This window comes from Typopeltis vanoorti, chromosome 3 (genome assembly GCF_054136105.1).
Source record: "Typopeltis vanoorti isolate ZY-2024b chromosome 3, IOZ_Tvanoo_1.0, whole genome shotgun sequence".
Taxonomy (NCBI): domain Eukaryota; kingdom Metazoa; phylum Arthropoda; class Arachnida; order Uropygi; family Thelyphonidae; genus Typopeltis; species Typopeltis vanoorti.
Genome location: NC_143551.1, coordinates 119,991,888 through 120,004,572, shown reverse-complemented (window position 1 = coordinate 120,004,572; position 12,685 = coordinate 119,991,888). Strand labels below are relative to the sequence as shown.

Sequence of the window (12,685 nt, the reverse complement as noted above, 5' to 3'; positions counted from 1 at the left end):
GATGCCGAGGATTGTATTCTCGTAAGCACAAGGTCAATTTTGCGAAACGCTCATAGTTTCTACAAACATTCAGCTTTGAAATAATGTTGGATCTAATATCCACTTTGCCTATGTAATTCTACATCACCGAAATGAAGCCATATAGCTCTTTCTTTTAGTAATAGACAATTCATAAGTTTTAAATTGTGCGCCGTTCTGAGTAGTTAATAGTTATCAGATCGACGGTTGAGGTATCGCAGTGCTTTTGTTCAAGTAACCCTTATTTTACTTTAAAATGGCCCCAAAGCATAAGAGTAGTAATGCTGGCAAATCGGATATGCCAAAGAGAAGCCATAAAGTGCTTCTTTTTAAATGAAAAAGGTGAAATGAAATTCTTGACTTCATAAAATAATAAATAAATAATAATAATAATAATAATAAACAGGTTGCTAAGATTCCATTCACATTCAGATAACTTTTATTACAGTATATTGTTATAATTGTTCTATTTTATTCTTAGTTATTGTTGTTCTCTTACTGTGCCTAATTTATAAATTAAACTTTATCATAGGCATGTGTATATAGGAAAAAAACAGTATATATAGGGTTCAGTGCTATCTGCGGTTTCAAGTATCCAGAGGATGTCCTTGAACGTATCCCCACAGATAAGAGGGGACTACTGTAAATATATTTGAGGAATTGGTTTCTTCCTCTGCAACTCTCTGTATGCATAGTTCTATAAGGACTTCATTTGATAGTTCTTCTTCCACAGCTTCCACCTTCACCAACTGCTCTGAATTTTACTGTTTACTGTGAACCTCCAATGCTAGTTGTTTGGTTAGCAGCACTATGTTGTCACCACTATGATTGTCAAATCTTGTGAATGAACATATATTTTCAGCAGCTTCCTCCAAACACTATTCATACACTTGCTGTTATCCCATTCCAAATGGTGTTTGGAATGGGATAACATTACATTATTTGTGCAATATGCAAGATATTATATTTCTCCCAAAGGTCTCTAAGTATTTCTTTCCCCAAATAGCAGCAATAGCTGAGCAAAAGTATTTGTTAAATAATATGCTTTGAATGCAGCAATAACCACCTGGTCCATGGGTTACAGGAGAGAGAGAGAGAGAGAGAGAGAGAGAGAGAGAGAGAGGTGGTATTTGGTAAACGTGTTAATGAGATGGTGTCTTAAGAATGAGTTACCATAAATTGCATATGTTGTAAGTCAAGGATTAATTCTATATAATTCTGAGGATAATCTTGATATAAAATTCAAAGCACTCTATCAGTAATTTTAATTGTAATTAATACTTATCTTATTCCATACTGAAGTTACTACTATAAATATTATTTAAATTTTATTAAATAACAAACAAAAAACACAAATCAAATAGCACTTACATCAATATAACTGGCATTAATATAATCTGTGTGGGAGTTTCCAGACAAACACTTCAAGATAACTCTGCTGTGATCATCTGTAATTAATACAACTGTTGTTATTATTATTATTATCATTATACAGACATCTCCATTGAGTCAAGGACACACGATGAGAGACCCACACTAACCATTATTCACACAATACCTCTCATACCTCTCCTTAAACTTATTAACTGTTGGAGCACTCAAAACTACCTCTGGGAATCCATTTTACTCATTCACCACCATCCATATAAAGAATCTAGTCGGCATGACCATACTAACCACACTCTTACACAACTTCCATGGGTGACTCTACTTTCTCTCTCTCTCTCTCTCTCTACTCATCATGTATTGAAAAATTTCTTTTGTGTCAATCATATAGGACCCCTTTAGTGATCTATAAGTTTCTACCATGTCTCTTCTTTTCAATCTGTCAACTAAACATTACAATCAGCATACTTTCAAACTGCCCTCATAAGAAGAATTGTACAGACCTGTTACCTATTACTTTACCTAAATACCCTCTACCACTCCTTCAATTTCAAGAAACACATGTGACTAAAATTATGCACAGTAGCCAAGATGCAGCCTGTATCAAGCTTATAAAGATGGATGTGAATCTCATTCTCTCTCTCTCTCTCTCTCTCTCTCTCTTTCTACTGGTCAGTATGTTCTTCAACATCCAACTAATCCTTTGAACTATTTTGCCAAATTTTACAATATGCTCTTTAAACTGCAACTCTCTGCCTGCCATCACCCCAAAATCTCCAGCCTTATCAATTTCCTGCAATATCATATCATCAATGTGATAGGTATGTAAACTTTTCATCCTGAAGCGTATAACCTTACATTTACAACATTAAATTGACAACCATTGTTCTTGGTGCATAGGGTACTCTTGTTTTAGAATATGCTAGCCTTTTATGATAAAGTTACAATAGCATTAGATGAAAGAAAGGCATATACTGCCATTTTCCTAGACTTAGCGAAGGCATTTGACAGGGTGCCACATGACAAGCTGATATTCAAGTTGCAGCACATGGGTCTGGATGTCAGATTGGTCAAATGGATTCAGGATTGGCTGTCTGATAGGTATCAGAGAGTTGTGTATGGTGGAGCAGTTTCAAGGAGGCAGAGGGTTACAAGTGGGGTCCCACAGGGCTCAGTACTAGGACCTATATTGTTTAACCTTTATATCAATCACATTGCCAGTGGATTGCAAGGGGATATTCAGTTGTTGCGGATGATGCAACGCTGGGAAGGGTTATTAATAATAGTGCAGATGTGGTAGCCCTGCAAGAGGATTTAAATAAGCTAGATAGATGGCCATATGAATGGGGTGTCAGTTTAATGCAGCAAAATGTAAGGTCTTGAGGTTTGGGACACATCGATGGGATGCTGTGTACTCAATGCGAGGAGTTAAACTGGAGGAAGTAGGGGAGACGAGATCTGGGGGTTGATGATTGATAGAAACCTGAAATTTAGGGGACATATTGCAAAGGTGGTGAAAGTAACACAGAGGATTGCTGCAATAATGAGAAGGACACTGACCTGCAGAGATAAAATGGTTATCATTCTGTTGTATAAGACTCTGATTAGACCACACTTAGACTATTGTTCTCAGATCTGGTCCACTGGATTTGAAGGGTACAAAGGCGGGTGTCAGGACTGTACAATATTAGTTATGAGGATTTGCTGAGGGAGTGTGGACTGCAGAGTTTGGTGGATAGAAGAAGGAGAAGTGATATGATTGAGACTTTTAAACTGTTGAGAGGTGGTTACAGGATTGACACTGGGGAGTTCTTTTGCTTGGTTGAACAGAGGGAAGGAGTCATAAAAAGGGGCCATCCCTGGAAGTTACGAAAGGAAACTGCGAGAAAGAGGGTGAGGAGTGGTTTCTTTGCATGGCGGGTGGTTGAACCATGGAATGCATTGCCTGATAGAGTTGGCGAGAGAGAGAACGGTCAATGTGTTTAAAGAGTGGTATGATAGACTTTGTGTTTCCTAGGGGGACCTCCCTCGATGAGTCTTAATAGACTTGTGTTTCTTAGAAAGGACCTCCCATGATGAGTCTTTTGACTCCATGGAGACCTAAATAATAATAATAAGTCCATACTCTCAATATATTTAAATCATTCTGCAAGATATCTACATGAGCTGTATCACTATTGTCCTCCTCCAGTTTTGCATCATCAGGAAACAACTAAATATCTCACTTAAATCATTCCCTATATCATAAAGATACACATTAAAAGTAGTGTCCCTAGCACAGAGCCATGGGGCACTCCACTAGTTACCCTCATTTGCCTTGATTCCACTTCACCACACACCCTCTGATGTCTGTCTATTAGCAACTCCCCTATCCACACCACCGTCCTCATGTCCATTCCCATTTGCTCCAACTGTCACCTTATTATGAAATGTGAATGAATTACTGAGGCAGGGCCTACCTTTTACAAAGCCATGCATCCCCGATAAAGTATAATATTCCTTTCCACCCATTGCTGAATTTTACTTTTAACCAACTTTTCCAATACTTTAACCACCACTCAAGAGATACTAACTGGTCTGTAATGTACGACTTCTGTCTTGGAGCCACCTTTATGTAATTGAACTATATTATCCTCCTTCCACTCCCTTGGAATTTTGACAGAGCTGAGACTTGGATGAAACAACTTCGTCAGAGGCACTGCCAGTTCATTTGCACATTCTCATAGCATACAAGCAAGCATACCGTCCCGGCCCACTGCTGTATTCACATTACTATTTTTCAATATGTCCAGTTTATCTATCTCAATACTCGCATCAGTTTCTGTCACTTCAGTAACTGCCAAGTCACCACCTGGATGATATATCTTTGCAAAGTGATGACATAGTTACTAACTGAACTATTTCTTCTGCTTCTGTCACTTTACTACCATCAGCACTGAGTAAAATTATCTTTCCATAATCATTCTTTCTCTTACTTGCTATGTAGCAAAACTTTGGCCTGCTTAGCTAATTTTCATTTGAAATCTGATTTAGCCTTCCTTACCATATTAAGTTATCCTTCTTGCTCATGCTTTATACTTCTCAAAGACATGCTGATCACCTTGTTGTTTATATTCCTTCCATAATGCTTTCTTTCTAGTGGTAAGACTTATACGTTGGTTAGACATAACTGGTAATTAATTTACGGAATTAACAATTTGGCTATTTGGCCACATGGCTCAGACTCACTCCACTCCTTCCTAACACACTTAAACAACCAACATCCCAGAGTCCAGTTCACCTTAGAAAAAGAGGAAAACAACACCCTCCCCTTCCTAGACACTTTAATCACCCGCCAGCTTGATGGATCTTTGGTTTTCTCTGTTTACAGAAAACCCACCCACACTGGCAGATACATTCACCAGCAATCCCCCCCCCCCTCACAACAATATGGAGTGATAAAAACACTATATAACAGGGCAAAATTAATCTGCTCAGATGACAAGGCCCTGACTATGGAACTAAACCACATCCTCAACACTTTCTTAGCCAATGGCTATAACCCCAAAAAAATCCAAAAAATACTAAAACCTGAAAACCACAACCCCCCTCCCCCCCTCAACAATAAAGACTACACCAAGTCTATCACTATCCCCTACATCCAGGGCACCTCTGAAAAAATAACTAATATCCTCAAGAAATATGACCTTACTTCCTGTTACAGACCATATAAAAAGTTGGCATCCCTTATCCGCTCTACCAAAGACCAACCACTCCCCCTAGACCTACCTGGTGTATACCAGGTCCCTTGCAGCTGCAAATTGTCCTACTTTGGCCAAGCAGGCAGAACAACAAATATCAGGATTTCAGAACACCAAGACTACATCCGGTTTCACCAGTACAGCCGCTCTGGGCTGGCAGACCATGCCTTAGATACCCACCATAAAATTCATTGGAAGAAGACAAAAATAATCCATCGCAGCAAGTTTAAATACGAAAGATTATTCAAAGAATCTTCAGCAGCTCTAAAAAACTTTCCTAACCTCAACAAATTTGGGTGCATGAAACTGCCCCAAATTTGGGAGACCTTCATTATGAGAACTTCAGCCCAACGGCCAAGACACCAAATTAGCCCGCAAGAGGGCACCATTAGGACTTTAGGAACAAAATTAGTGTCTTAATTTCTTCCTCATTTGCTTTGTTAGTTCCTTTAGTGCACATACCATATCTTTATGTTCCTGAAGATGACAATGTGACATTGTCGAAATATAGAAGTGATTCATTAAAGTTATCTTTAATTAATTTACTTTATATGCGTTGTTAATTCCGTAAATTAATTACCAGTTAATGCTTTCTTTTTTTGCAGCTTCCTCTTTATATTGCTAGTCATCCACTTAATTCTTACTTGGTTTATCCTTCTGACCTTTGGTATGCACTCGAATGCTGCCTCACTCAAACAATCCTTGACCACTTCCCATTCATTCCACGTAGTTTCTTATGCTATGGCATTGATCCAAGTTGCCTCCTAAGTTTGTCATAATTACCAGCTTTGTAGTTCTGCATAAATCCTTTCTTGATTGACATTTCTTTATGTTGAACAACCTCCCAGGACAAGACTTCATGGTCACTTTTCTCAATCAGAGGTGGTTGCTACTACAGTTATAGATAGATCTTCTGCTACCAGATCCACCACTTTCAAGATTTCTGGTCCCTTCCACACATGCTGTTTCAGATAATTATCCCCTAATAACTGTAAATTCCATTTCCATTTTTCCATGTGTCCTTTCCTCCTTCCAATCTATATCACCATAGTTGAAGTTTCCCATGATAATTACTCGGACTGCACTCACTGTGCTAATCTGCTAATGCATGTCATCCACATTTTGTTCTGGACCACAAGGTCTAAAGCAGCAAATGACAATATATTTTCTCCTATTGGCCTCTAACTCACACCACATATCAAATAAATAATTTCCATCATATCTATAATCTTCCTTGACTTCTAATTTCATTGGTTGAATTATTCAGTGATTGTTAACAATTCCCTTCTTCCTACCCTATTTCTTCTATCTTCTCTGAAAATACAATATCCATTATATTCTATCCCTGTAACTACATCATTCTCTGAAAACCAGGTCTCACTGATGCCAATAATTTTTGGCTAAGTTGAGCGACGAATGCTAAGAGCTCCTCTTCTTTATTTCTGATACTTTGGGCATTCGTATACATGCACTTCAAGGGCCCACAGTTGCCCTTACATGATGCCATTACTTGTCCATTCAGACTCAAAACCTGGGAAACTGCACCCAACTCTTCATAATCATTCCTGCACTCATACTTATCTAACCCAGAGGTGATCAGACACATGCTTGATTGCTTCCTCCCTAATATCTCTAGTTTCCGTGGTTTTGCACTTCCAAACTCTCACTGAACAACACTTTCCCCAAGTGCCTCACTCCAAAACCATTTAAGTGCAGTCCACCATATACAGGTCTTTACATCCATCAAATTCACTCCACACATCTATAAACTGCATACCATTCCTCCTACACAATCATGGCTCTTCTTCTCAAGTCTATCAAATCAAATCAAGGCAGCAGACTCACAATCTTTACTTTCTTACTCTTCATTTTTGCTTCTTCTAACAACTTTTTCATAATCTTCTCTCAATGCATATTTCTCACCTTACAAATCATTTGTGCTTGCTAAAACAATTAATTCATTTGTATCTTTCATCTGCAAACTTAAAGCTTCATTAACATTCTTTATCTGGAAAACATCTTTTATTTGTGCCTGGAAAACATGCTTTCGTCACTTTCTCATAAAGTATGCCTCTCATCATCAAATCCCCATACAATACTATCTCTTTTCTCCCAGTTTTGCACATTTTTATGCTTTTGCAATTCACTCTTTCTTTCATTCTCTGTCCTTCTGTACCACATGCCAATCATTTTTCCAGTTGATTACATTTTGTCCTGTGAACGAGTCTGCATAAGCATGCGATTTCTTTCCGTGCTAGCATCCCATCATCTACATTTTACTTTCAACCATTTCCTTCAAACTCTCATTCATATTTCATGCAGTATCATTCATTATTTCTGCTATATTCTCCACTACACTTGGACAATACCGTTTTATATATAATATCAGTTACTTCATTCTTTTGCTCCTGACATGACTTGCATTTCTTATACTCACTTATGAAACATTTCCGACAAATATTTTCTCCATTCTCGCTCTCATAACACAAACTTCACTTTTGCCAATGAATATATTAAACACACGTTGCATTGCACTAAAACCTACACATTGATCAGTAAACATCGATATCTTGAATCCATTTTTCTCGCATGCATTGGTGCCATAACGAAAAACATTTCTGATAACATTTGATAATGAATTACATCTAGTATTTGTGAGCTGTAAACAATCATATGATTAGTATGTATTGAAATGCGCTATGAGATGCAATGAAACTTTGGAAAATACTACAGAAATGTATAAATGGCTATGCACTTATGAACTGACTTATCTGCTGCAAGGTGTATTTCTTCAAAATTATTCATGAATTTTTAAAATAAAATCTGTGTCATGCCAAGGTAGATGCTCTCTCATTGATTATGTTCGATAGAACAATGGAAAAGTCATTAAAGACCTAAATGAACAAAGAAGAATGGAAAGGAATGAGAAAAACATCCCAACTAGTTTAGGCTGATGATATCATTATCCTTGGAGACTGTTATCAGGATATTAGGATGTTTTACAAACTACATTCATACTAAAACACCAAGAATTTGGTTTAGAGAGGTGGGGGAATTCAACATCCTATCTTATAATCAAAATACTGGACCATATGATGTGAAAATATAACAAAAAATTGCAAAACCTGTTTCAAAAACCCAACATTCTGTAGTTTACAAGAAGTAAGGGAATTGAGTGGTGTGGCAATGAGGGAAGATGGCCAGTGATCGATCAACTGTTTACAAATAAAATTGACTAGAAAAGACCTTGGGCAGAATGTGAACAATAAGATAATATTTCACATTACATGGAAATAACATTGATTATAAGTTAGCATTAAAATTACATGAAAATAAAGTGTGGTGCTAGTGTTGCAAGTGCATGTAGCAGTAGTTTTGAGCTATGATAAAAAAGTATTTTTAATTAATGTATAGTGTGGCTTTTTGTCGCAAATTGTGCTGCATTTTTTTCACTTGTATCAGTTTGGATACAAGTGTCCCTCAGTGGTGTTGTAGAAATTTTTTGTTGTTTATATCATGTTTTGCTACTTGTTTGTTGTACTATTTCAGCTTCTAAAGATGGCGTCCATAAAGAAATGTACATCAGCAACATGAAAGTCTGGCTTTGCCTTGGATTTTTTGCAGTGGATGCATTGCGAAAATGCTATATGTATGCATTGAAAAATGTGAAAGATCTGTGGAATGTTTGGGTAAATGCAAAGAAGGAAAGTGTTAACATATTTGAAAAGTGTCTGGATAGATTAAACCGACTGGAAATGGGAGCAAACGTCGGGACCATGGTAGAAAAGCTTAGGCAGAAGTTAATCAAAATGAAAAGCAAAATGAATCATCTAGAAGAGGATATTAAACAGCTAAAAGAAAAATGCTGATGATAAGGATAAGGAGAAAGTTAATGTTATAAAGAAAGAATCAAAGGATAGTCATATATCAGTGTATAGGGAATTGATCATTAGAGGTGTGATTACTAATAAAGTGCACAAAACATGCATTCCTGGTGGAACAATAAAGTAAATAATGGATGCAATGCAGAAAAGGAAATACTGGGAGCTAAAATTAGTGGTACTCGTGGGTGCAAATGACTTAGTTGTGGAAAAAAAGAATGTTGATAGAAACTTGAGGAAGTTGTTGCAGCAGGTAAAGCAGAATAGTGTTGTTGGGAAAGTCAGAGGCATGTTGCTCACATATGATCACAGTGAATTGAGGAGAGCAGAGATAATGAATAGTAAGACAGCTGAGTTGTGTGAGGCAAAAGAAGTTCAGTTTGTAAATCTGTGGAGTGAATTTGAAGGAAAGTTCAAATGGTATAAAGCTGATGGATTACATTTGAATGGGTTTGGTTTTGGCCATTTAGAAAGACTATTGTTTTCTGAGAAGGCACAGAGTCAAGAAGTTAATGTAGCAAAGGATTAGAGTCTACCTGTGAAGCAGGATAGCACAAATCAACAGATTGTACAACAGAAGGAAGATGGATATGAAGTTGAAGATGTGGTTGCAGCAGCAGAAGGTGATGGAATGCATAAATGTGAGGATGAGACAGGTAAGAATGGAAATCACAGTCAGGGAAATGGGAATTGTCAAACCAAAGAGAGGTGTAATATAGCAGCCACAACAGAGAATGTTGGTGCTGATAGAATGGCATCAAACACACAGAGGTTGTTATGTTTATACACAAGTGTAAGGAGTATTCAAAATAAGAGAAATGAGTTTGTGGCATTGATGGAGATAGTATGCCAAAAAGTAATTGGAATAAGTGAAACTTGGTTTCACTTATTCCTGGAAGTTATGTAAAAGTGTGGTGAAGATGGGTGTGAGGAGTAGATTTTTTATATGGAGAATTGTGAGGGAATGGAATGCTTTAGCATAATGTGTTGTTAATGCAAGGAGTGTTAAGGATTTTAAGATTCTATATGATAAATATATTGTCAGTTGAATGAACCTCCCACGATGAGTCTCACGACTCCATGGAGGGTGTAATAATAATGTGGAATAAGTGAAACTTGGTTTCACTTATTCTACACAGATTTCGAATCTGTGACAGTAATCATGAGGTGCTTATTTGGGAAGTGATGAAACAAGAAAAGGTCACTGCCAAAATGGATATATGTGGAAGTATAAAGCAGGTGATTTGGGTACATGTGGAAAAAATGGATACATGTGGAAGTATAAAGCAGCTCAACTTGGGCAAAAATTATTGCATCAGTGAGACAAGTTAAACAGCAGTGTCTCAGAAGAGAAGAATAACCAGTGGCATGCCCCAGGGTTCTGTGCTTGGGCCCCTGCTGTTTAACTGGTAAACGATATACCATGTGGACTGACTGGGGATCTTCAGTTATTTGCTGATGATGCAAAATTGGGAAGAATTATAAGTAGCACTGCTGATACTGAATCCCTTCCGGAAGATTTGAATAGACTTTTTACTTGGACAAAAGAGTGGGGTTATTGTTAAGTGCAAAGTGCTGCATTTTGGAGTACAGAAATATAAGGCTGTGTACTATATTGATGGTGTCATACTGCAAGAAGTGGATGAGATTAGAGATTTGGGAGTGATAGTTGACAGTAGTCTGAAGTTTGGAGGGCATAATGCTAGTGTTGTAAAGGTTGCACATCTTAGTGCTGCTACGATAAGAAGTACTCTAACATGCAAGCATAAGGAAATTGTTATGCACTGTATAAGGCACTGGTCAGACCATATTTGGACTATTGTGCTCAGATTTTTGGTCAACTGGTTTTCAATGTGATGTAGAGATATTGGAGAGGGTCCAGAGACAAGTGACTAAGACAATACCAGGAGGTTGGAATGCTGGCTATGGAGATGGGTTGAAGAGATGTGGATTGCAGAGTTTGTTGGATAGGAGGAAGAGAGGTGATATGATAGAGAGAGATGTTAAAGTTAGTGATCGGATTTTATCAGATTAATCCAGAGGGGATTATAAAAAAAGTAGAAGGTGAGAGGGGAAGAACCAGAGGTCATTCCTGGAAGTTATGTAAAAGTGTGGTGAAGACGGGTGTGAGGAGTAGATCTTTTATATGGAGAATTGTGAGAGAATAGAATGCTTTAGCAGAATGTGTTGTTAATGCAAGGAGTGTTAAGGATTTTAAGATTCTATATGATAAATATGTTGTCAGTTGAATGAACCTCTCACGATGAGTCTCACGACTCCATAGAGGGTGTAATAATAATATCAGTTATACGATCATTACTTACATAGTTCCATTATATAGCAGGAAAATCTCTTCCTTCCCCCACCTCTCTTTTTTTTTTTCTAAGTTGAAAAGTGGATTGTGATACAGTCACCCTCAGCTGGTTGATTCATTGATTCCAGTCTTGGCGGAAAAGATCTAGAGCGCTGTTCTGCCTTTGGTGATGATGTGCATGTAGGAAACAGTTTCCCGTCTTTTTTTTAAAGGCTACAAACAGATGGTTAGCTGCCACTCACAGTGTAAAGTGTTGGAACATTCAGTCTTGTGTATTGAAGATAGAAACTGTATATCACTGCTTCTGCAGTAATGAAGCTATAGTATTGCAGATCAAATGGTTTTTTTGACTGTGCATGTACAAGTCTGAGATATTTCTGAATTTCTGAATGATGACTGCAAGTTAAGGTTGCTGTTTCCTTAGATGAATGGATTAATTTGCTATTAACAGGACATTCTAAGTAGATATCCTCCACTCTGAGAGAACAAAAGTCATCACTTATCATAAGCAGTACTCCAACACCGCATTTGTCCCTCCTATCCTGTTGAAAAATGCCACAGCATGCTATTTCTATTCCTGACAGTATATCATCTTCCCTCAACCATGTCTCAGAGATACCAATAAATCTTTGGACCAGCTGATGCTATCAGTGCCACCAATTCATCTCCTTTTTTCAGATACTTCTAACATTAGTATAAAGAATCACAGCAATGTCACTGTTTCTATACCTTTCATTATCCTCCCCCAGACTCCACTTGATTCAGCATATATTCCCCCTTCTCCCCAGTGCCTATTTCCACAAGAATAGGCACTGGTACCACACCTGCTACCATCCACCCTGATAATTCTAGTTTCCCTGCATTGATACACTGACTTGTTCAGAGAACAACATTACATTCTCTTGAGATATCTACATCCTTCTTCATTCGAATGCAAGCTATCTTTTGTATACAGTTCCTTTCTGTCCTCAAATGTCCTTCAAGCAGCCACATAATCCAACCTTATCTGGCTATTATGCTATATTATTATAAAACACATTCTGGCTATTATATTATTCATTATTGATGCTCATCTCTGCAGCTATGCATTATCATACCTGGGCAACACACTCACTATCTTCCCTCAGTCTTCTTCTGCAAAACCTCAAGCATGAACCTCAACTTTCAAGCAATCCGATTCGCACTACCTCTCAAGTCATTCGCGCCCACCATCACAATCATCTCATCTACCCTTTCACATCGCTTAATTGCCATAGTCACACTATCTATCATTCCTCCAGACAAATACTTCTGTGGCATTCTATCTTGTACACCACACATAACATTACTTATTATTCTGTTTCTTC

The 12,685-nt window shown here is 37.7% G+C and overlaps 1 protein-coding gene across 1 annotated transcript in view; it reads right to left on the bottom strand.

Moving 5' to 3' along the window:
* LOC150108517 (receptor-type tyrosine-protein phosphatase mu-like) overlaps positions 1 to 12,685 on the bottom strand; it is a 1,155,664-nt gene that overhangs the window by 255,304 nt on the left and 887,675 nt on the right. Inside the window, exon 33 of the mRNA XM_090415942.1 lies at positions 1,390 to 1,466. Coding sequence (XP_090272068.1) covers positions 1,390 to 1,466 — 77 coding nt within the window. The remainder of the gene's footprint in view (positions 1 to 1,389; positions 1,467 to 12,685) is intronic.